The following is a 22,235-nucleotide window of genomic DNA, read 5'->3' as shown; positions in this document are numbered from 1 at the left end:
GTCTGAACTTTAATCGAAAGCAACAGCACCAGGCTGTGCACCATACCACCCGAGTTTCTGCGCCTGCAGGAGCTCTCTGCTCCAGGTTGGGCTCTGAGGCTCTGAAGTGGCAGCCGCTGATGGAACACCCGAGCATCAGCTTTGATGATAGGATGACCTGGATACGCTTGCCCTCGCTTTCCAGGAAATCCCTGCGACTCCTAAGTGCCCCTCACCGTGCCTCTCTCGTGTGTATTCTGAGTAGTCTACTTAACAAGGCTCAACAAGGCTTCCCTTGATGGTTCATTGTGGCCACACACCAGAACAGTAGTAGCTAACACTGTGTAAAGTGTGACACATGCCAAGCACTGTCCTGGGCACTTGGTAAAAATCTGTTTATTTTTCACAACAAGCCTATCAAATAAATACTATTATTCTCCCAGGTTACAGGTGAGGACACTGAGGCCCCAAGTGGTGAGATCAACTTGTCTAATATCTTACAGCAGTTGATGGTGGAGTCAGTTTACAAATTCAGGCAATTCTAGCTCCAGGACCAGTGCCCTTAACCACTGTGCCATACTACTTGTGCCCCTAGATGCTGATTCTTCCAGGCTCTGTGCTAAGTATACACAGGTATATTTTCACATGGTCTTCTCAACAGGTGTGTATACGTATTGCTTTTGCATTTTTATAAAGATGTATATCCAAGTCATATAGCTAGTTAGGTCAGGAAATGGATTTCCTCATTCAACATACATGTATTGAGCATCTAATATGTCCTGTACTCAGTGCCATAGGTACAACAGTGAGAACAGACATTGTCTCTACTCTCGTGAAATGGAGGAGGCAGATAGTTATCATATTATTTCACAAATAAAGCCATAATTGCAAAGTTGGGGGAGAAGGCACAACACAAGAAGCCAGTGCAGAGGGTCTGACCTACCTGGGGTGGGAAGGCACGCTCTGGGGGCTTTTCTCAACATATCTATCCAGTGGGACCCTTCCAGGGGAAGCCAGGTGGCAATGGGGGTGTTGGGGCACAGACAGGAAAAACTATTCTCAACAAAGGAGCACTGTGTGCATAGGCCTGGCAGTGTAGGACACAAAGTGAGTTTGTGACACCGGAAGCAGGCCAGTGTAGCTAGAATGCCAAGAGCAACAGGCAGTTCACAGGAATGCCTCACCATTCCACTCACTATTGCATTGGCCATACTGTTCCCTCAAGGGGAAGGGTGTGGGAGTGCTTCACTATTCCGCTGATCATACTATTAGTAGCAGATTCTTAGCAGCAAATTTTGCGTTTCCTGTTTCATGAAATAGTTGGTAAAAGCATGTTTTCCAATCTCAGAAACATGGTGTGTGATGTAGACAGGCATAGTTTCAAATATCCCTGTGACTGGCCATCACCAACATATTGCATCAGGGCTCCATTTGCCAAGGAGATCATGCAGGTGAAAACCCTTGTAAGCAGTGACATGCTTTCCACAAACCCATGTTATTATCCTTAATAACAGCTTGTTCTGGATGATGCATGCACCTCTTACAGAAGTTAATATATGTAAAGTGTTCAAAATGGTGCCAGGCTCCCATAAACAACCATATATGTGTTAACTATTGTTTTTACTATTCTGCCTCCCTTCTTTTCCTTTCCACAGGCTTGGTCTGAGGAGGATCTGTGCATCATGAAAACTGTTTTATGTGTCCATGCCCCTCTTCTCTTACAGGCCAGAACAAAATCTGCTTCATCCCAGGCATGGTGGGACCTATATTAGAGATGACACTTATCCCTGAGGCTGAGCTCCGGAAAGCCACCATACCAATCTTCTTCGACATGATGCTGTGTGAATATCAAAGGAGTGGGGATTTCAAAAAGGTAAAAAATGAGGCTGGAAACCCATGCCATCCTCCCTAATCCCCAGCCCATTTCCCCATAATGATATCCTCGTTCCATCTGCCTGGGCTTCATTCAGGGGCTTGACAGTAGGCAAGGGACATTATTCATGTGCCCAGAATGAGCTGGCAGATTGGATTAGGTCACTATTTTATCATGCTTTGCTGCCCAAGGCCAAGATGAAAATGTGCTTTCTTGCTGGGTATCAGCTTGGTCCCTTTCTCAATAGTACAAGGACCATACTTCCCTACCTAAGAGTTCCCTCGAGGTGTGTCCAAAGAGCCCGCCCCTCCCACCTGCCTTCATCTCACACTGGCCTCTGTCCAGCTCTTTCTCTTCTGGGACAACTTGGAGGCTCTATATTGTCTAGAAGGAGCTGAGCTTCCCAGGAGTCACACTCAGCCATGAGTGAAAATGACAGCGAATGGAGTCAAAGGCCTGTTGCTCAGGAGAGACTTGTGTATCTGCAGTGGCAGTAGGAGGCTTTCCCCAGCATGAAGGGAGTGGGCAACTTGTGTCCAAATGTTTTCATTAAAAGTCCCATCAGACTTGAAGGATGAGGACCGCTCTCTGGGCCCAGTCACTGTAGAAGCTTCTGACAGTGGAATAAGCACCCATTTCCACAACAGGCTCCTGGCAGTGTTCTGTAGTTTCACCCAGCTCAGGAAGGTTGGTCTTCAAGTCTTGTCAGACTGCCTCTGCCCAGGTTCCCTCAAATCTTGCCCTGCTGTCCTCTCCGCCACACCTTCCCACCTGGTTTTACCCCTTACAGGCTCTTTCTCCCCCTCCCCCAGCGTTTTTGCCTCTCACTCGAGACCATCTCCTGCCACCCAACAGTTCCCCTTAAGACAGGTACTTAAAAAGCAACAGATTCCAAATGTGTTTCCTTAAAATCCTTACAGATCTCTCCCCTCTCTGGCTTACTGGTTCTCTAATCCTCACCCAGTAAAGTGCAAACCCTTATGCTTGCATTCAGGGCCTTCCTTGCTCTTCACTCAGCCCTTTCAGCCATTATGCCTACCTCGTTCCCCACCCCCCCCTCAACCTGTTCCCCAGCTATTTCCTGCAGCTCATGTTAATTGGGTTACCTCCGTAAATGTCCTCCTCCGTGCATTTCTCCTTCTTTCTACGCTCTTCCATGTTCACAGTTCTGCCTGCCGTCACCTAAACTCCTACTGATCCTGCAAAGTCCAGTGCAGTCCTGTGTCCTTTAAGAGACCTTTTCTCTCCATTCCTACATCATTTTATCTGTCTGAGGTATGATGATTATATACTGCCTTGTGTTATACTCATTTCTGAGCATTTTCTGCATCTTCCTCAACCTTATATAATAAAGGTGATGATGATGATGATGATGACAAAAATGACTGCCATTAACTGGGTGCTTACTATGTATCAGGCACACCATCAGTACTTTCCATGCATTAGTTCCTGTGATCTTGTTTATTGCAACCCTATAGAGAGTTAGGTAGCATTATGATACCCATTTTACAGATGAAAATACCGAAGCTTAGAAAGGTGAAGTCACACATCAACAAAGAGGTGGGGTAGAGGCTGCAACACACAAGTCGCTACAGTCCCCAAACCGTGCTGTGCCCACTGCATCATCCCGTCCCTGGTATTGTCGCAGTAAATGTTGCCTGAGTGAAAGAATGAATGGCATCCTCTTCATTAGTGCTTTCTCAAAATATGTTCCATAGAGCACTAATCCAACCAGATGCTCTAGGGAAGACGGTTTGGAAATTAAATACCTTTGGAATCTACTGCATATGGTAACCCCTCTTAGAGATCTCCAGTGCACATTAACATAGTCAAAGCACTGAGGCATTCCACGGTAAACAGACTTGCCCAGTTTCTCAAACTTATTTGTGTAAGAAACATCAATTGGATGTGCCATTCTGCCAATCACTTTGGAAAACATTGTTCTAAGGAGAAAAAGAGACTACAGGTGGTCCCCAACTTATAATGGTTCGATTTATGGTATTTGGACTTAACAATGGTGTGAAAGTGATACACATTCAGTAGAAACCTTACTTTGAATTTTGAACTTTGGTCTTTTCCTGAGCTAGTGGTAGGCAGTAGATTCTCTGCCGCGTGCTGGGCAGCAGCAGTGAGCCACAGCTCCCAGTCAGCCATGAGGGTAAACACGTGACCATGAGGGTAAACAACAGATTTACTTAGAACCATTCTATGCCCACATAACCATTCTATTTCTCATTTTCAGTAAAGTACTCAGTAAATTCCATGAGCTGACCAACATTTTATTATAAAATAGGTTTTGCATTAGATGATTTTGCCCAACTATAGACTAATGTTAGTGTCCTGAACATGTTTAAGGTAGGCTGGGCTGCAGTGGGTTAGGGATATTAAATGCATTTTTGAATTAACTATACTTTCAACTTACAATGGGTTTATCAGACATAACCTCATTATAAGCTGAGAAAGATCTGTAGTTAGCTCTGATGATATCAGTGTGAGAGAGTACTCTTCTGCCCAGGGATTAATTAGCAGGAGCTTTCTAGTCCCAGAAAGGCTAGTGACCAGCTGTCCCCTCTTTCAGCAAAGAGCCTGAAAAGAAATCAGGTTGAGGAGTTCAGATAAAGAAAGATACCATATCCAACCAGTTGGGATAAGGGGGAGTAGAACGTGAAACACTGGATTGGGTATTGAAGGCAGTTTGCAATCTGCTGACTTTTAAGGGGGACGCCAACTATGTGAAGCTTGGAAACACATAGAGGGCACACAATGTGACATGAAGGGCATCATACTTACCCTCAGATCAGTACACCCTCCAGAGGCGTGTGCACCAGCTGGCTCAGAAGATGTCCTAGGGGCAGGTGTGCAAAGGAAACACTCCAAGTACCTGATGGTTTGCAATGTTTAAAAAACAAGCAAGCCCATCATTTCTGGATTACAACCTGACAGTTGTATTTGGTGGCCTTCAGAGGCTTGCCTGAATGTGATTTTTTTTCCTGAAAGGATTTCCTTATTGTGGCATCCCCATGACATCCACCCACCTGTTTTCTATGAATGGGGGTCATCCTTGGACTCCTCACTCGAAGCATGTGTTCATCGTAATAACGTTCCCCAATTGCTTCTCTTAATTTCTCCCTTATCAAAAGGGACAGCACAATCAAGCTGACTAATGGGGCAGCTTCCCATGAAAAAACCAGCTGGTGTGATTGGTGGGAAATCAGCTGTGGGGTGAGCAGATCCAGGCACGACTCCTTGGTTCAGAGTAAGCAGCCATGAAGGTTTTCCCAGGAAAGGAGGATGCCAGTCCCCCAGGAGCCCCAAGCAGCCCTGATGGCCAAATCCAGAGCAAACCCCAGCACTGGGTCTGAAATCCAGGAGGTCTTGCATGCAAACTAGCATTAGGGAATGATGCCAAAATTATCAGCTAAAAACTAGGTTTCTAGAAGGTGACAGGTAGGCTTTCCTTTCTAAAGTTTGAGTTTCTTAAAGGAAATAGCAGAACCCAAAGGAAAAGTTAGCAGGACCCCTGCCTCTGGCCAGGGACACAACATCTTGTGGTTTTCTTGCCGCCCTGCTTTTGCTCAGGCTCTTCCTTTGATTTCTTCACCTGAAGAGATTCTACTCATCCTTCAGCTGAGGCCTCACATTTTGAGATGGCCCTTCCTGCTTCTGGAGGCAGTGGTTCATCTGGATGCAAAAGACAGATGGGCTCAAGCAGGATGTGCATGGGCTGGAACTGGGACAGGAGGGGGTTAAACACTGATGGGCTTAAGGGGGTGTGGGGGTGGGGAAAAGGAGGCTCTGGGGCAATCTCTTTCTCTGCTCTGAGTTTTTTTGCAACTTCATTGCCAGATTTCCCTGTCTTCTCTTGTAGCCCAAATTAGATAGCTGTTGCATTTGACTGATAACCTTTACCCCTCATAAGTACAGCACTTCACCCAAGACCATCTCAGGGGTTCCTATCCTGTGACTCAGACTGAATGTCCCATCCCTGGCACACTGTTACTCCTTGGTGGGGCAATGGACAGGACAGTTTTGGCAAAAGGAGCCTTGGCTTGCCACATTCATGCCCAGTCAGTGTGAAATGTGTCTTGACCTACCTAAGTGAGGCTCAGGCATATCACTTGACCCACACTGCATGACGATCTGCTCATAGATCTCTCTCTATCACAAGACCGTGAGGTTTTCTGGGGCCAAGGCTAGTCTTTCATTCCTGAACTTGTCAAGTGCCTGTCATGAGTGTGGGTGAGAACCATGTCAATGTTCCCAGGATGAATGGAAGCATTTAGACCTGCATCCTTCCACATTTCAGAGGGAAAGCCTTAGCACAGGGAGGAACATTCCAGTGAATATTTTCATCATTTAGGGTAATGAGGGTAGCTGATGATTGCTTGAGTAATCCCCAGAGGCTGGGTAGACCAGCTGTTTTCCTGGCCAATTTTTTTGTGCAGGGAGGGGTTTTGGGGTGTCTGGGTGAAGATGGTGGCAAAGAGTCAGAGTCCTGGGGTCTAGAGACTGAGGAGAGTGATTGCCTATTTTACAGATTGTAGAACAGGACTGTGGCACAATCAGCCTGAGGGTCTGAGCCATAGTAGGCAAGATGTCCTAGAGAAAACTCCTCTCAGAGATGGAAGAGGTAACAGCATTTGATAGCACCTAGAACAGCACCTGGGACTCAGCATGAGCTCAATAATTGCTTGATAAATGAACTAATGGACAGAGATATCAGTTGAGCAGATCCCCTGAAACGGAGTCTTGGCTTAGAGTAAGGGGGTGCTTCAGATGGCTTAGAACATAATGAAGAAAAGAACAATCGATTCAATAAATATATACTGGGCACCTACTGTGTTCTGGCCAGTGTGCTTTGGAGTTAGATAGACTTGCTGCTTGTGGGCTGGATAAATTTGGTAAGTTCTTTAACCTCTTTCAAGCCCAGCTTCTTCATCTGTAAAATGAATATCATAATACCATCATAGGTTCCCAAACCCAAGCTCCACAGGCAATGATCTGGAGCAGGCGGAGACAAGATAACTCAAAGAAAATTAGGAAGCTGCACTGACTCCCTAAAGCATCCCTTCTCACATGACACTATCTTCTCCTGCTTTCCCCCAAGTCTGCTTCCAGCCACCCCAGACAACCAGCATTTCACTAACAAAGGAGGCCACGGGCTGACTTACTGGTGCCAGTTCTATCCCTATCACTCTGCCATCCTGGCCTTTCACACTATCTCTGCCCCTCCCATACGAAGTCAAAGTCAGAACCAGACATTTGAAGAAGGGCTCTTGTTCCCTAAATTTCACACTTCAGCAGGATTCTAGGCAAACAAATAAGGAAAATAGCCAAGATATTCTAAAGTAGTAAGGAGAGGTCACAAAAGCAATTTGGGGAAGGCATGATGCAAACGTGAGGCCCACATGAGTCATTCTGCTGGAGGAGGGAGGCCCACTCAGGAGGGCTGGGCTCTTAGAGTTCATTCCTTTTTCCTGAGTAGGGCCTCTTAAGGTTCCTGGTGGGCCTCTGTAGCATTGACTTCTGCGAAAGTAACCTGCAGATGCTCCTTAACAAATATCCCCCTTGCAGGGGTGGGGTGAGGAGTCAACAATGTGATGCAGCTGTGCAGCTGTGGAGAAAACGGAATTGATTTGGAGGAGCCAGACCTTTGTTTTAAGCTCTGCACAGTGGCATGGCACAGTGTATGTGTGAGAGCATATGCTGGACCCTTGGGCCTGCTCTAGGTCAAGTCCATCCATGCTTTGAAACCCAAGACAAAGATTCCACTTTGCCTCAGTTTCCTCATTTAAAAAATAAAAATGAGGATATCTATCTCCCTTGGCTATCATAAAGACTAACTGAGATGGTGATACTGTTGACAATGGCAATGTTGACAGTGTCATGATAACAATTATTGAGCACTTACTATGTGCCAAGTACCACGCTAGCCTTTCCCGTGTATTTTCCCATTAACTTCTCCCAACACTACTCTAAGTGGCTGCTGTTTTATTTATTTATTTATTTTTAAGTTTTTGAGAGAGAGAGAGAGAGAGAGAAGCATGTACATACCATTAGGGGAGGGGCAGAGGAAGAGAGAGAGAATTTTTTTCATTTTTCAAAGTGTATTTATTTTGAGAGAGAGAGAGCAGAAATGGGAAGGGACAGAGAGGGGGAGAGCGAGAGAGAATGCCAAGAACTCTCCATGCTGTCAGCGTGGAGCCCAATGCAGGGCTTGAACTCACAAACCGTGAGATTATGACCTTAGCTGAAACCAAAAGTCGGGCGCTTAACCGACTGAGCCACCCAGGCACCCCGAGAAAGAGAGAATCTTAAGCAGGCTCCATGTTCAGAATGGAGCCTGGTGCAGGGCTTAATCCCATGACCCTAGGATCATGACCTGAGCCAAAATCAAGAGCTGAATGCTCAACCAACTGAACCACCAGGTGCCCCAGTAGGTGCTGTTTTAAATCTTCACGTAATAGATGAGAAAATTGAGCCTCAGGAAGCTGATTAACTTTCCCAAGATCACATAGTGGGGAGAAAAGTCAAAGCAAGACTCAAACTAAGTCTTTTGGATGCCAAAGGCTGTGGTCATAGCCGCTCCTGCGCACAGTGCCTGCTTGGGAACAAAACGGGCCGGTGTCTGTCATGGGATGTGCTTGACTGAAACCTTCGCTCTCCGACCTGGCCTGAAGGGCTCACGCGTGGCACAGCGTCATCCAGCTCTGCACAGCCCCTGGCACCCTGTAATTTCCTTCCCTGCAGGCTCTTTGTGACCTTGTGACAAGTGCTTATTTACCCCATGCACTTCTCTGCTCTAAAGGAAAGTTCATCGCATCAGGAGGAATCATGCCAACACTTAACACTGAACAACTCAGACAAGGAAAAAAATGCTATTTTTCTCCCATAAAGCTGCTTTCCAGTAACATTCAGCAGTAATAACAATAACATTAGCAGTAATCATAAGCAGATGAGCAAACCCAATGCACATTTGAGTTTATGCTCTCCCCTGGTGCTTTATATATAAAATCTCCTCCAGTCCTCCTAACTACCCCATGTGGTAGGGACCACTATTATATTGATAGGGTCCACAGGCCAAATCTGTCCTGTTACCTGTTTTTGTAAATAAAGTTTTATTAGAATACAGCCATGCTGATTTGTCTATATATTATCTATGGTTGCTTTTGTGTTATAGCAGCAGAGCTGAGTAGTTGTAATAAAGACTGACTAACCCACAAAGACTAAAATATTTACAATCTGGCCCTTTACAGAAAATGTTTGCCGACCCCTGATGCCTGATATAAACTCTGAAGTGGGATTAGAAAGACCTGATAGCTTTCCTAAGATGGTGGAGGGAATGGAGCAGACATGTAAATCAGATGGTCTAACATCAGAGCCCATGCTTGCAGTCCTTTAGCTGTATTACTTTCTGCCCCAAGCTTGGCACAGTAGACATCTCTAATCATGATAGCCCCAACCCTTAAGTCTAGATAATATTTGATGCATACAAGATGCTTAATACAATGCATCATGTAAGGTACATGATTCATGTGTGGACTGGCAGTCCAGACCCTCATCAGATTGGCCCCCATCAGGGTCTTCATTCTAATTTTTTTTTCTTTTCTTTCTTCTTGAACTCTGATCTTTCTTAACTGCTCTCCTCATTTTTCTCTACTTTCCCACCTCTACAACCTTTGCTCACTCCGTTCCTCCTACCCAGAGTGCTCTTCCTCTTCATATTTATCACAATCCTACCCATCTTCCAGGTTTTTTTGTATCTCCTTCCATAAATCTTCCCCGACTGAGGAAACTCACAGGAGATTTTTTCATCTCTACTGTATCAGCACAAGCTTTTTGTCCTTTCCTTTGGCCCTCAGCACGCAAAAGTGAGGGAACAATGGCACCACAGATGTGAGCTGAGGGAAAAGTGAATCCAGCCCCTGCCTTTCATCACTTAAAGATTCCAACCAACTAGACTGGGCTTGATCCTTTGTGCACTGGAAGGAGCCTGCCAAAAGGTCTCTGCCATTCACAGAGCATTACACATACTTCTTCATGTGTAATAATACCTGACACTTAGTGAAGTGGAACCAATCTGGGGCTGGCTGGTTTTCATGCATTATCACCTTTAGACATGATCCTCCTTAAATATGACCTCCAGACTTCATGGAGAGATTTTAAGGTCTGAGAGTAGAGAGGCTGGGTAAGAAACCAGGAGTACCCAAAGACTCCCTAGACCTTGGTGACCTTTGCCAAGGGCCTTCTTCCCTTCTCCAGATGCCAGTTTCGTATTTAATGGTAAAACTGAGGAGAAGCAGACTGCGTGATTTGGATAGATTCATCACGGCATGTTATTGAAAGTACAAACTGTTTTACATTTTAGCCATGAAAAGGGACACAGTATGGCCCTTCAAAACATTGCGTAAGCCATGAGCTGAACTGGGTGAGATGCTTCTTGAGAGTGAAAATGGGGAGATGGAACGCTCTCTGGCTTCATGTACCAAGATATGTTGGGACTATAGGTACATACTCATGTTCAGGTCACTTACCTAGTCTGATCTCTGACCACTACAGTTGCCACCAGTCTACTTTCTGAGGCATCAGCTCATGTACCTATGAGAGCTTCAAGTATGGATGGGCTCAGGGGCTCAGTCTTTCTCTGTCTCCCCTTTTCCACTCTCCTCTGTATTGGTGTCATTTCCAGGCGGGCTCTTCTATTATGGCCATCTCCAGCAGCCTCAGGCTTACAGCCTTCCATCTTCACGTTGAGCAGACAGACTCTTTGCCAAGAGTTTCAGCAAAGCCTTGGATCTGAGTCTCACTTACTCAGCCTGAGCCTTTATTAATCTTAGTGTCTAGATGATGAAAGATACTGATTAAGAGGTAGGCCTGGGTCACATGCCCACACCCGGAGCTAGGGAGGTATGGATAGCTCATCTGTGTCCCCAGGACTAAGATTAGGGCCAGCGCGATCACCGAAGTATGGAGAAAGGAAGGCTAGGCAGACAGCTGTCTGTGACAACGTGCCGCTTCCTGAAGATGCAGTGCTCTGTCACATACCTCCACGTCTTTGCACACGCTGTGTCCTCTGCTTGAAATGCCCTTTTCCTTCACGTGGTCACTCTCTCCCTCCCCTCCCTCCTTCTCTCTCCAGCACTTATCATCCACTCCTCTTCACCCCGTACTCTGGGAACTCCTAAAAGCAGGCACAGCATCCCGTTCCGTTTTGCACTCCCGGTTCTGGGCACAAACGCTGGGAAATGATAGGTGCTCCCTAAAGCTTTGGCTAAAATAACAAATTGACTAATTTCAACATTCAGCCTTCTAATGTTGTTATTATTGATTTTTCGTCTCCTACTGCTTTAGTTTGAAAATGAGATCATCCTCAAGCTGGACCATGAGGTGGAAGGAGGCCGAGGAGACGAGCAGTACATGCAGCTGCTTGAGTCAATGTAAGTTCAGCACCCGTGCGCGGGGGGAACCGGGAAAGGTCAGCTGCAGGCTGGAGAGCTTGGGACTCCAGGCCTTCAGAGACTCCTCCCTCCCCTGGAGATCGATCTTCTGGCTCCTGGTATTGGAGAAACTCCATTTTTGAAAGAAACCTAAAATTTCTCTCTCTCTAGAGTGGCTGTTTCTTTGATATTGATGGAATGGGATGGATAAAAAGAAACTTTGCTGTGTTGTGAAGAGAAAAACAATCCACCAAAATGTTCACTTGTGTTATCTCTTTGCTGTGGAATAATTCTTGCTAGTTTTTCCTTCTTTCTCTTTTAATCATACGCAGATGTTGATCATGACCAAGATAAATAGGGTATATGCAGTGCACAGATGCTGAGCTAGATGCTGTCTGTGCACTGCCTCATTTAGCTGCATTTACTCTCTGACCCCTGTTTCATAGAGCTGGGCCCTGAGGCTCATGGAAGGGTCTTGTCTGAGGAAACTGGAACAATCTAGTTGGGTAGACAAGCTGGGACCCAAACCAGTTCTGCCTGACTGCAGGGCATAGGTCTGCGTGAGGCAGTGGACAGTGGTCAGCACTGAACTTGGTCAGGACATGTCTTTTTGTTTTAAGATTTTATTGAGATATAATTTATATACCATACAGCTCACTGAAAGTGTACAATTTTATCGCTTTTAGTATATTTGCAGAGTTATGCAACCATAACCACCATCTATTTTAGAACAGTTTTGTTACCTCCCCAAAGAAACCCCATACTCTTTAGTCATCATCCCCTCTACTTTCGGCCCCTGTGGATTTGTCTATTCTGGACATTTCATGTAAGTAGAATCAGTATATGGTGCTTTGAAACTGGCTTCTTTCGTATATCATATTTTCAAGGTTCGTCCACACTGTAGCAGTCGTCAGCACCTCATTTCTTTTTGTTGCTGACTAATATTTCTCTGTTGAGATACACCCCATTTTGTTTATTCATTTACCTTTTTTTAAAAAAACTTAATGTTTATTTATTTTTTGAGAGAGAGACAGAGTGTGAGCAGGCAAGGAGTAGAGGAAGAGGGAGACACAGAATCCAAAGCAGGCTCCAGGCTCTGATCTGTCAGCACAGAGCCTGACACAGAGCTCAAACTCATGAACATGAGATCATGACCTGAGCTGAAGTTGGACGCTTAACTGACTGAGCCACCTAGGCACCCCTATTCATTTACCAATTGATGGACATGTAGGCTGTTTCCACTTTTTCATGTTAGGAATGACTATGCTATGAGCATTCACATGCAAATTTTTATGTGGACACAATGCTTCCAATTTTCTTGGGTATATGCCTAGGAGTGGAGTTGCTGGGTCATTTGGTAACTCTACTTGGCTTTTTGAGGAACCATCAGACTGTTTTCCAAAGTACTTGACCACTCACATTCCTACCAGCTGTGTGTGAGGGTTCCAGTTTCTCCACATTCTCCCCAACTCTTGTTAATATCTGCCTTACTGACTAAAGCCATCCCAGTGGCTGTGAAACTGATATCATTGCCATCTTGATTTGCATTTCCTCGATGGCTAATGATGTTGAGCATTTTTTCATGTGCATGTAGGCCAATTGTATATATTTGGAGAAAGACATTAGGTTTCAACCCTGATTCTACCACTTAGCATCTGTGTAACTTTGGACCAATCACACATCTTTGGCCTCAATATCTCTATCTATAAAATGGGGATAATAAGCCTGTAGCTGTTTTGAAGACTGAATAACTATAAAGCATCTGGCACACAGCAGGTAAAAGCTTAATAAATATACTTTGTTCAGCCATCTGACTTCCAGTTTCCGTCTTCATGTCAGTGTCCCTTTCCTCCCGAAGGACTTCTCCCAAGGCTTAGCAATGTGGCTCAGACATTTCAAATTTCTTCCTAATTGTATATTCTCAGACTTGTATGATTCTCTGATAGAACTCTGATGTCAAATTCTTTTCCTAATCCTTTTTGAATATTTTATCTCCAACAACAAAAGCAAACTAAAGGCCTTGCTCTAACCCTCACAGTGACCCTCCGTGCCCTGCTCAGTAGGCAGGGCAGATTCCCAGGCAGCACCATCTCAGCAGGCCCTGTCCCCCTTCTGTCACTGCGCACAGCCCTCACTACACACAGGGAACACAAACGTAACTCAGAAGGAGAAACCCACTGTCTGCTCCTCGGGTGGGTATCAAGACTGACTGTCCAGGGGAAAAAGTGACATTTTGCCTGAGTCAATGTTTATTTTAAAGTTCTAAAAAGGAAAATCTAAATATTGACCATAAGGGAAACCATTTACAGTGCTGGCAATTTCCATTTTTATAAGCGGATGGGGCTCTGCGGCAGTCTTCAGATGATCAGCAGGATTTTCAAATCCTTCCTGAGTGATTATTTATAAAAGGAATCCTTAGAGGTCGAGGAAATTAAAAGCAGCTCATTATTTTTGCTTCTAGGATAGAGGTGTGAATGATTTCTGCAAAACTCATCAAGCCCAACCAGAGGAGTCAAGGTCCAATTAAAATGTCCAGGGGCCAGGTCCCTTCTTCTGCCTTTGAGCTTTCTGAGCCTCAGTTTCCTTATCTGCAAACTGAGGATAAAATACTATCCAGCTGTTACAGTTTTTGTTGAGACTAAGCAAGAAAAGTCATGTAAAGTACTTAGCAGTTTCTGATAACTAGTAAGTAGTCTGGAAATATTAGCTATTATTGTTGCTCTCTAGGTAGACACTGATGTGGTTATTTGAAGCCATGAACATACCCGTCATTTCTCCTCCAGTCTAGTCATCTACAGTTCCTCTAGCCCTTCCTTCAGCCCTTCATTCAGGGCCTCTACTGCCATGGAGGACCTTCTCTGGGCAGACACAGTCCTGTGGTACATGGCTTAGCAATATGATGGTGCCTTTGTGAATAGAGCAGGGTTTCCCTTCCTATGGCAGCAATAGACCTGCATTAGGGCACAGACTTAGAGCATGACGTGGGGCTCAATTTCGGCCCTCATGGGCTCTTGTGCAGTGTACAAGCTATACAACCTTATACAACATCCCACCCCTCCCTACCCTCAGAACTGTCCCCAAAGCCCACTCCCAGTTGTCCACCTCTTTTTTTTTAATTTATTTTTTTTTTTTGAGAGTGAGAGAGAGTGCACACAAGCATAGGAGGGGCAACTGTGAGATCCAGACCTGAGCCGAAATCAAGAGTTGGATGCTTAACCGACTGAGCCACCCAGGTACCCCTGCCCATATCTCTTAATGTGAAGGTCCCCACGTTGAAAGGAGTAATTAGACACTCTATTTTGCTGTATTCCATCTGCCTGAGAATTTTTCTAGAAGTGGTAAGGGAGCTGGAAAGGTGAAAGGGACAGAGAATGTGTGTTCTGGGGCCAAGATCCCACCCAAACCAGTTCAGTGCCTGAAAGAGGACCTGTCATAAGAGGTACTCCATACATCAGTTTTAAAGGATGAGTGAAAACCCAGTTCCATCAGCACTGACACAGAGTGTGGGCCTGGGTTCTTCCCTCTGAAGGCCTCCCATGCTGAATGCAAATCAACTCTAGGGCAGTGTGAGTTCCCTCCAGTCCCCCCGCCCCAACCCCCACCCAGGCAGAAGTATAGACAGGGAGTGGCTGGCAAGTGCTCCGCCCCCTCTCCTTCTGAGTGAGGAATTATCTGCATCACCTGGAGATTCCCATGACCCTTTTTCATTGTATCTGTCCTCCATTGTAGATTCAAAGGAGAGAAACAGCTGGGGGACTTTGGCAAGACCCTTATTAGAACCCAGCCCTGGGGGTTTCATGCCTCCTCTATCAGTTGACAGTATTAATAATGCCCAACTCCAGGAAATTTTGTAAGCATTAAATAAGATAACCAATAAAATGGGTTTGCACAGCATCTGGAACACAGGAAATAATAAATGGGAGTATCATATACTATGGTTAGTCTTTATTTTTGTATCTGCTTCCTGTGCTGTACTGTGATTTCCTGGAAGTCAGTGTCTTAATAATTTCTGAATCCCTGGTTCCTAGAAAAATATCTGTTGAGTGGATGGATGGTGGATGGTGGTAGTTGGTGATGAATAGTGAATGGATGGGTGAGTTCCAAACAGTCTGCCAATCCATCTCACCAATCCTAGACCGTATGAGCAGATTTATTATCTTACACCTAAAGAATAGGGAAACTAAGAAAGTATTCTTCAAAACCCATGCTTTGCAAAGGACCAATAGCACTAGCATTATCCGAGAGCTTTTAGAAATGCAGAATCTCAGGCCCTAGCCCAGATCTATTGAACCAGAATCTATTAACAGAATCTATTAATCGTAATCTGTTAATCCCCAGGCGATTCCCATGCACATTGAACTTTGTAAAGCACTGGACTAAACTAGTTGTTCTTAATGTTGGCTGCATATTGGAATTACCTAGAGAATTCTAAAGATAAAATACTGCTACTTGGCTCCCACTCCCAAAGATACAAAGCCATTGATCTTAGGGTGGTCACTGAGCTTTAGAAAACGTTCCCCTGGAGATTCTAACATGTCGCAGGGACTGAGAACCACTGGTCTGGGCTGCGCTCAGGCCGTGAGATAACTTCTGGGTCTGAGCTGCCTGAGAGGCTGTGAGGAATCACACCCAAACACTGGACAAAGCGTTGTCGCATTGTTATTAGCTTGGGAAACGGGGCTGGAAGTGATGGTCCCAGAAGGAGTCAGGCACAGCTGTGACTGAGCCAGACAGGCCTAAATCACAGGGCAATTTGCGTCTCTCACTGAGAGCCAGGGAACAGGTGCTTCTCCCACGGAGAAGATGGATTTGTCTGATCACACCACAGTTTGAGGTGTCGCCTCCTTGCAGCCTGGTTTGGCTTCTGGGAAGAAATGACCCTCTGAAGTCCTTGCCTTTCTCACCTTTCCCTACTTGGAGCTCTTGGGACCTAAGCTGCCACAGGGATATTAGCCAGAAACAAATAGTAGCCTGGGTAATGCTTGTCTACTCAAGATGCCAGAGAACACACCACAATGTTTCTCTGTGGGAAAATAGTGAAGTGTTTGGCTTGATTCCCAAGGTCACCACTTACTAGGAGAGTGATTTCAGGAGGTCGTTTAACCACTCTGAGCCTTGATTCCCTCCTCTATAAAATGAGAGGAATAATTTTTACCAGTCAGAATTATCGTGATGATTTCTTTTTTTAATTTTTTTATGTTTATTTATTTTTGAGAGTTAGAGAGACAGAGTGTGAGTGGGGGAGTGGCAGAGAGAGAGAGAGAGGGAGACACAGAATCTGAAGCAGGCTCGAGGCTCTGAGCTGTTATCACAGAGCCCAGCACTGGGCTCGAACTCATGACCCATGAGATCATGACCTGAGTCAAAGTTGGACGTTTAACTGACTGAGCCACCCAGACACCCCTATTATGATGATTTCTTAAGAAAAAGTGATTAGAATAAAAAAATTAGAAAAAAAAAGAAAAAAGAAAAAATGATTAGTACAGTGTCTGGTACAAAATAAGTGATTAATAAAAAGTAGTCATTAATCAAAATTTTAATCCATCTGTCTCTCCTTGCCTAGCCTGTGGGCCTCCTGAAAGTAGGCATTTTTTTTTATATTTCTTTTTTTATTTTATCTTTCTCTCCATCCCCACCCCACACAATGCCTATCATATTGCCTAGCAACTAATAGATGCTTAAGTAATGTCACATTTTTTTAATTTTTGCTTTTAAAATTTAGAATATTAATATTATAACAAAATGTAGAATTTTTAAATAATATATGCACATTTAAATTTAAAAAATGAATATTCTCTTCTCTATTCCCCCACCTAGACTGCTTGTCAGAAGAAACCACCATTAAGAGTTTGGTGTTTATCCTTCCGGGCCATATTTGGCACATTAATAAGCACACAGAAACACATGATGCAGACATGCACTTCCACTCACAAATGCCAGAGCCCGAATATTGATATTTAACAACTTGTGTGACCTTGTACAAGTTAGTTGGCCTCTCTGTGCCTTAGTTTCCCTATCTGCAAACATCCTTTCTCATCAGACTATGATGGGAGATTAGGTGAGTTAACATTTGTGAGACATTTGGAATAATGCCTGGGACATGGTAGGTTCTATGTGAGTTGGTTAAATAAAAAACAAATATTGTTCTGAAACTTACTTTTCTCACTGATCTGTACATTTTATAGAGCTTTTTGTGTCAAAGCATATTGATTTCTCATACTTTATAGTATTTTCATAGAAGTACATTTTGTAAATATGCTTTAATTTATTAACCATTTGCCTACTGATGGACATTTAAGATAGTTTCAACTATTTCACTATAGACACAATTTGTAAGTATCATAAATCCTTGCATGCTTCTGGGAATATTTCTGTAGAATAGGTTCACTGAAGTAGAATTGTTGGGCCAGAGGGTATGTACGTTTACAATTTTGATAGATATTGTGGAAATTGCTACACAAAGGGTGGTACTGAGTCACTCCCAATGTGGATGTGTAGAAGTGACTATTTCCCCGTGTGTAGAAGTCACTATTTTTTTGGACAGCTGCCCACATTGGACATTTTTTTCCCATTCTGATGGTGGGCAAAAAAAAATTAAATGCTTGCTAAACTGTATAGACAATTAAGTATATAAATGAATACATGATTGAATAAATGAGCAAAATGAGCCAACACATGAACCAGGGGAACTTAGACTCACTGGTTCATTCGCGACGCCCCCCCCCACCCCACCCCTCAACACACTCTTTCTCCTCTGGCCATGAGCTCACTGCCCTGCCATCTCTGCCCACAGCCTGATGGAATGTGCCGCAGAGCACCCGACTATTTTCAAGTCAGTGGAAAACTTTGTGAACCTGGTCAAAGGCCTCCTGGAGAAGCTGCTCGATTACCGGGGTGTGATGACCGACGAGAGCAAAGACAACCGCATGAGCTGCACTGTGAATCTGCTGGTATGTGGGGTCAGCCACCTCTCCCCAAGGTCCCATCAAGTCCTGGGGGCAGGCCTGGTTTGGGGCTTCACTGTGCTCTTGATAGGGAAGTAGTGCTAAGGGCTTCAGAAAGCAGACAGAAGTGGAATCGAATCCCTGCTCTGCCGTCTGCTAGCTCTGTGTCTTGAGACCAATAACTGCACCATTCCATGTCTCAGTTCCCTCATATATGAAATGGGAATGAGTGTTTTCTTTAGTACTTAACACATCACATGGAAGGAAAGTGGCAGTAAAAAGGGGTTAAGAGTATGAGCTTTGGAGTTTCATAGCCCATAGGTTCTCCTATCTCTGATAACTAATAGAATAGACAAGTCAAGGAAGTTTTTTGAAGGCTTAGTTGGTTTCTCCATTCCATAGAGAAAGTAGTAGTACCTATTTCTTAGGTTATTCATCCTGGGGCCGTGGTTAAATGCTTCCTACATGTTAGTTTCCTTCTCTTACAGAATAATCTAATAACCAGAACTTACGGCAAATTAGCATGGGCCAGAACAGCTAATCTCAAGTGCAGGCTCTTAACCCCTATACCGCATGACCCACCAAGAGCCGTCTCCTGAACAGTCTCCGTTCACATGTCCTGTGGTACAGTCATGAGAGGTAGCACCAGCCGCAACGCCCCACACCACCATGTCAGCCCACCCTAAAGTGGTTTAAATGAATGAAGCTGGCCAAAAGACCATGTAGCATCCATCATATCAACCCCCCCCCCACCATGCTCAGTGCTCCAAAAATATAAATCCTGTCCCATAGTTCTTTTGTGTGGCCTCTGTTAACCTAAGTGGACTCTCTTTTTAATAGCCCAGATATTGCCATTGATTTTCTGAAATGCTAAGGGGAGTTAAAATATCCTGATTACAGCAGAAAGGAATTCATTGCTAATAATTTCACCAGGCCCAATTTACATAAAGAGCAGGAAGAGGGGTTTTCCAGGAGTTTAGCAATTTGTCTCTATGGAGAGGCAGAAGTGAGTTGAAGAAAATGACCTTCAACGGTCAGACTCTGACCTTGGGACAGGTAGATCCACAAGCAATTAGACCCTGCTAGCTTTTGGTGTGCCTTCTCATGGCATCGAGAAGGAGGATGGGGGGAGGGTGTCAGAGGAGCTGAGGTCTCGGGTGTCTCTGCCAACCACTGTGTACCCTGGAACACCTGGAACATCACCTTCCTCCCTCTGAGCCTCAGTTAAACCAGGGTTTTCTCAAAGTATAGCTCATGGGTCAGATCATGACCTCCTGGCTCAAAATTTTTAAGGGCTCATTTACAAATGCACGAGATTAGGATATCCGGTGGTAGAGCCCAGGACCACTACTGGTCTCAATGATCCCTGAGCTTGAGTCGAGCTTCCCAGGTATTGCCAAGTTTAAATGTCTTTGCCTGGAGTCTCATCGTAACTCCTCATACCACTGTACTATCAGGAGTTGTGATCCGTTATTATCCCTGAAATCTGTTACTATTCCTAGAACTCTGATTACTGCTATTATTTTAAGAACAACCAGCTCCATCTGAGTAATGGGTCTGAGCTTGTAAAATCAAGCTGGGCTGCCGCAATCCTGACAACCCACCTCTCAGTGCAGCAGATAGCCCATCTGCACCCTGACATGTGATGGCTGAGGTACCCCCTCTGTCCCTTTATAGCCTAAGGATCAGGGGAGTGGCTTTCAAGGTAGAATCTCCTAGAAAGGGTGTTTGATGCATTCAAGAAAGTAAGTTCCAGGCTCGCATCTCAGAGAGCCCAGATAGTAAAGAGCAGTCTTCCCTACGTCTCCATCACTACTCCCTCTACTCCTGCCACTCTGCAAAGAAAAACACTCACCACTGTTTTTCCTCCACTACCTAGAATTTCTACAAAGATAACAATCGGGAAGAGATGTACATAAGGTAAGATTTTTGTTTTCTAAAATTCAGATCTGCTGTATCATTCTCCTGCTCAGTATCCATCAATGGCTCCCTGCTGCCTTCAGGATGGAATTTAAACTTACCTTCTTGATGCTAGGTCCCTGTATATTCTGATTCCTATCAATCTCTCCAGATTCAACTCTTTTCATTCTCCTAAGCAGCCCCCCACACCACTTGGAGTTCTACAACCTGCCATGCTGTTTTGTTGTATCCACAGACCATAGTTTCCTTAACCCATCTTATGGATCGAGCTGGTGAATTACATCTGCATTTGTTGAAGGGTTAGCATATGGGGCCCAATTCTAGGGTTTATGAAGCACGTAGTTAGACCATTGGCCAGCCCAGTTGCACAGGAAAAAAAAAAATACCAAGATGCATGATAACCTATTTTCTTGTAGGCATTTAAAAGACATTTATTTGAATATATCATGAACGGTTTTTTTGTGGGGAGGGCATTTTTTTCTCAGAATCTCATATTCTTTTCTCCAAATTTTTTGTATTGCTATTTTTACTCTTTACAAAAATAATGCATACTTACTATCAAAACAACAGCAACAAACAACTCATAAAGTATAGACCAAAAAAAAGTGAAATAAACTCTCATAATCCATACATATTCTCAGACCCTTTTATATTTATATAGAGGTGGAATTCTATGCCTGCATATTTTTTACAAAAATGAGATCATATTGCTCATAATTTATTCTTTGCTTGACAAGAATTCCATGTCAACAGATGAATTTCAACATCATTTTTAATGAAACTATAAAATTTTCTTTCTAGAATATACCATAATTTATATAGCCAATCCTATATTGTTGAACATTTAGGTTGTTTCCAACTTTTTCCTATCATAAATAGCACAACGACAAAATTCTTGGACATATATCTTATGTGTCCAAGTTATAGCTTGCTCATATCCTTATGAGACAAGAGCCACAAAGAGAAATTGGCCAGAAGGTTAACAAGCGTTTTCAAGTCTTTTGACCCATTCTGTCAAATGCCAGAGACTCCAAGCCTGAACCTACTCTGCTATTATTGCAGATATTTTTAGGTACTTAGTTTAGCTTTATTCCAGGAATAGGAACTATCATTTGGATAAGAGATAATTCCATAGGCTGTCCTAAGCTGAGATAGTATTTATAACATCACCAGACATGACTTATTGTAGTAGTGCAAAGCTTTGGAGTCCAAAGGGCCTGGGGTTTTCACCTTGTCTTCTTGGCGAGTCTGTATAAGATCCCTCAGTCTCTCTGGGTTGAGGTTTCCCTTTATAGAATGTTTCCATTCTACCTTCTGTTTTGAGGATTAAATGAGATGCTATAGGTAAAGTGTCTAGCACATGGATCCATCCTTCCAACCTCTTTTCTCTCCTTCCCATTTTAGCAACACAGATGGTGAGCCCCAGATCTCCATAAGTTCTGGAGATTTGAGTTCTGTTGTAATCTAGGAAAACCGCATTTGCCTAAACCAAACAATGTAACAGGATATAGTCTGAAAACCTGTTCTGTTTGGCAGGCACAGTATTTAAAAACATTTTTTAATTGGTTGCCAAAATTTGGAAATCTAGAGATTTTACAAAAAAATAAAAATTCCCCGGGGTGCCTGGGTGGCTCAGTTAGTTGAGTGTCCAATGCTTGATCTCAGCTCAGGTCAAGATCTCATGGTTCATGAGTTCAAGCTCCACATTGAGCCTTGGACTGGCAGCACAGAGCCTGCTTAAGATTCTCTCTGTACCCTTCTCTCTATACCCCCCCTCAAAATAAATAAGCTTAAAAAGTAAAATATAAAATAAATAAAATAAAAATTTCCCTCTTCTAAAAACTCAGAAGGTATGGCAACACTGGGCCCTCCTCCTGTCCTGACAAATCTGGGGTACTCTAGTCATGACATTGTCCTCATTCCCCCTTGTAGGCAGACTTCACCCTGCCTACATCACTCAAGCTGTGCATCTGGCCTATGTAGGTACCTGGGTTTGAATCCCTGGTCAGGCCCGTTAGGGTGTTTTCCTTTGGGCTCTGCAGTAGATCACCAAACCCTTGAGCTGACAAAGGAGAAGAGAGG

The 22,235-nt window shown here is 44.1% G+C and overlaps 1 protein-coding gene across 1 annotated transcript in view; it reads left to right on the top strand.

The window, feature by feature from the left end:
* DOCK2 (dedicator of cytokinesis 2) overlaps window positions 1-22,235 on the top strand; it is a 416,990-nt gene that overhangs the window by 356,302 nt on the left and 38,453 nt on the right. The window contains exons 33-36 of the mRNA XM_045501969.1: window positions 1,704-1,852; window positions 11,204-11,289; window positions 18,083-18,239; window positions 20,113-20,153. Of these exons, the coding sequence (XP_045357925.1) occupies window positions 1,704-1,852; window positions 11,204-11,289; window positions 18,083-18,239; window positions 20,113-20,153 (433 nt within the window). The remainder of the gene's footprint in view (window positions 1-1,703; window positions 1,853-11,203; window positions 11,290-18,082; window positions 18,240-20,112; window positions 20,154-22,235) is intronic.

Source organism: Leopardus geoffroyi, chromosome A1 (genome assembly GCF_018350155.1).
Source record: "Leopardus geoffroyi isolate Oge1 chromosome A1, O.geoffroyi_Oge1_pat1.0, whole genome shotgun sequence".
Taxonomy (NCBI): domain Eukaryota; kingdom Metazoa; phylum Chordata; class Mammalia; order Carnivora; family Felidae; genus Leopardus; species Leopardus geoffroyi.
Note: the sequence above shows the minus strand (reverse complement) of the source record. Positions and strands in the feature narration are given on the sequence as shown.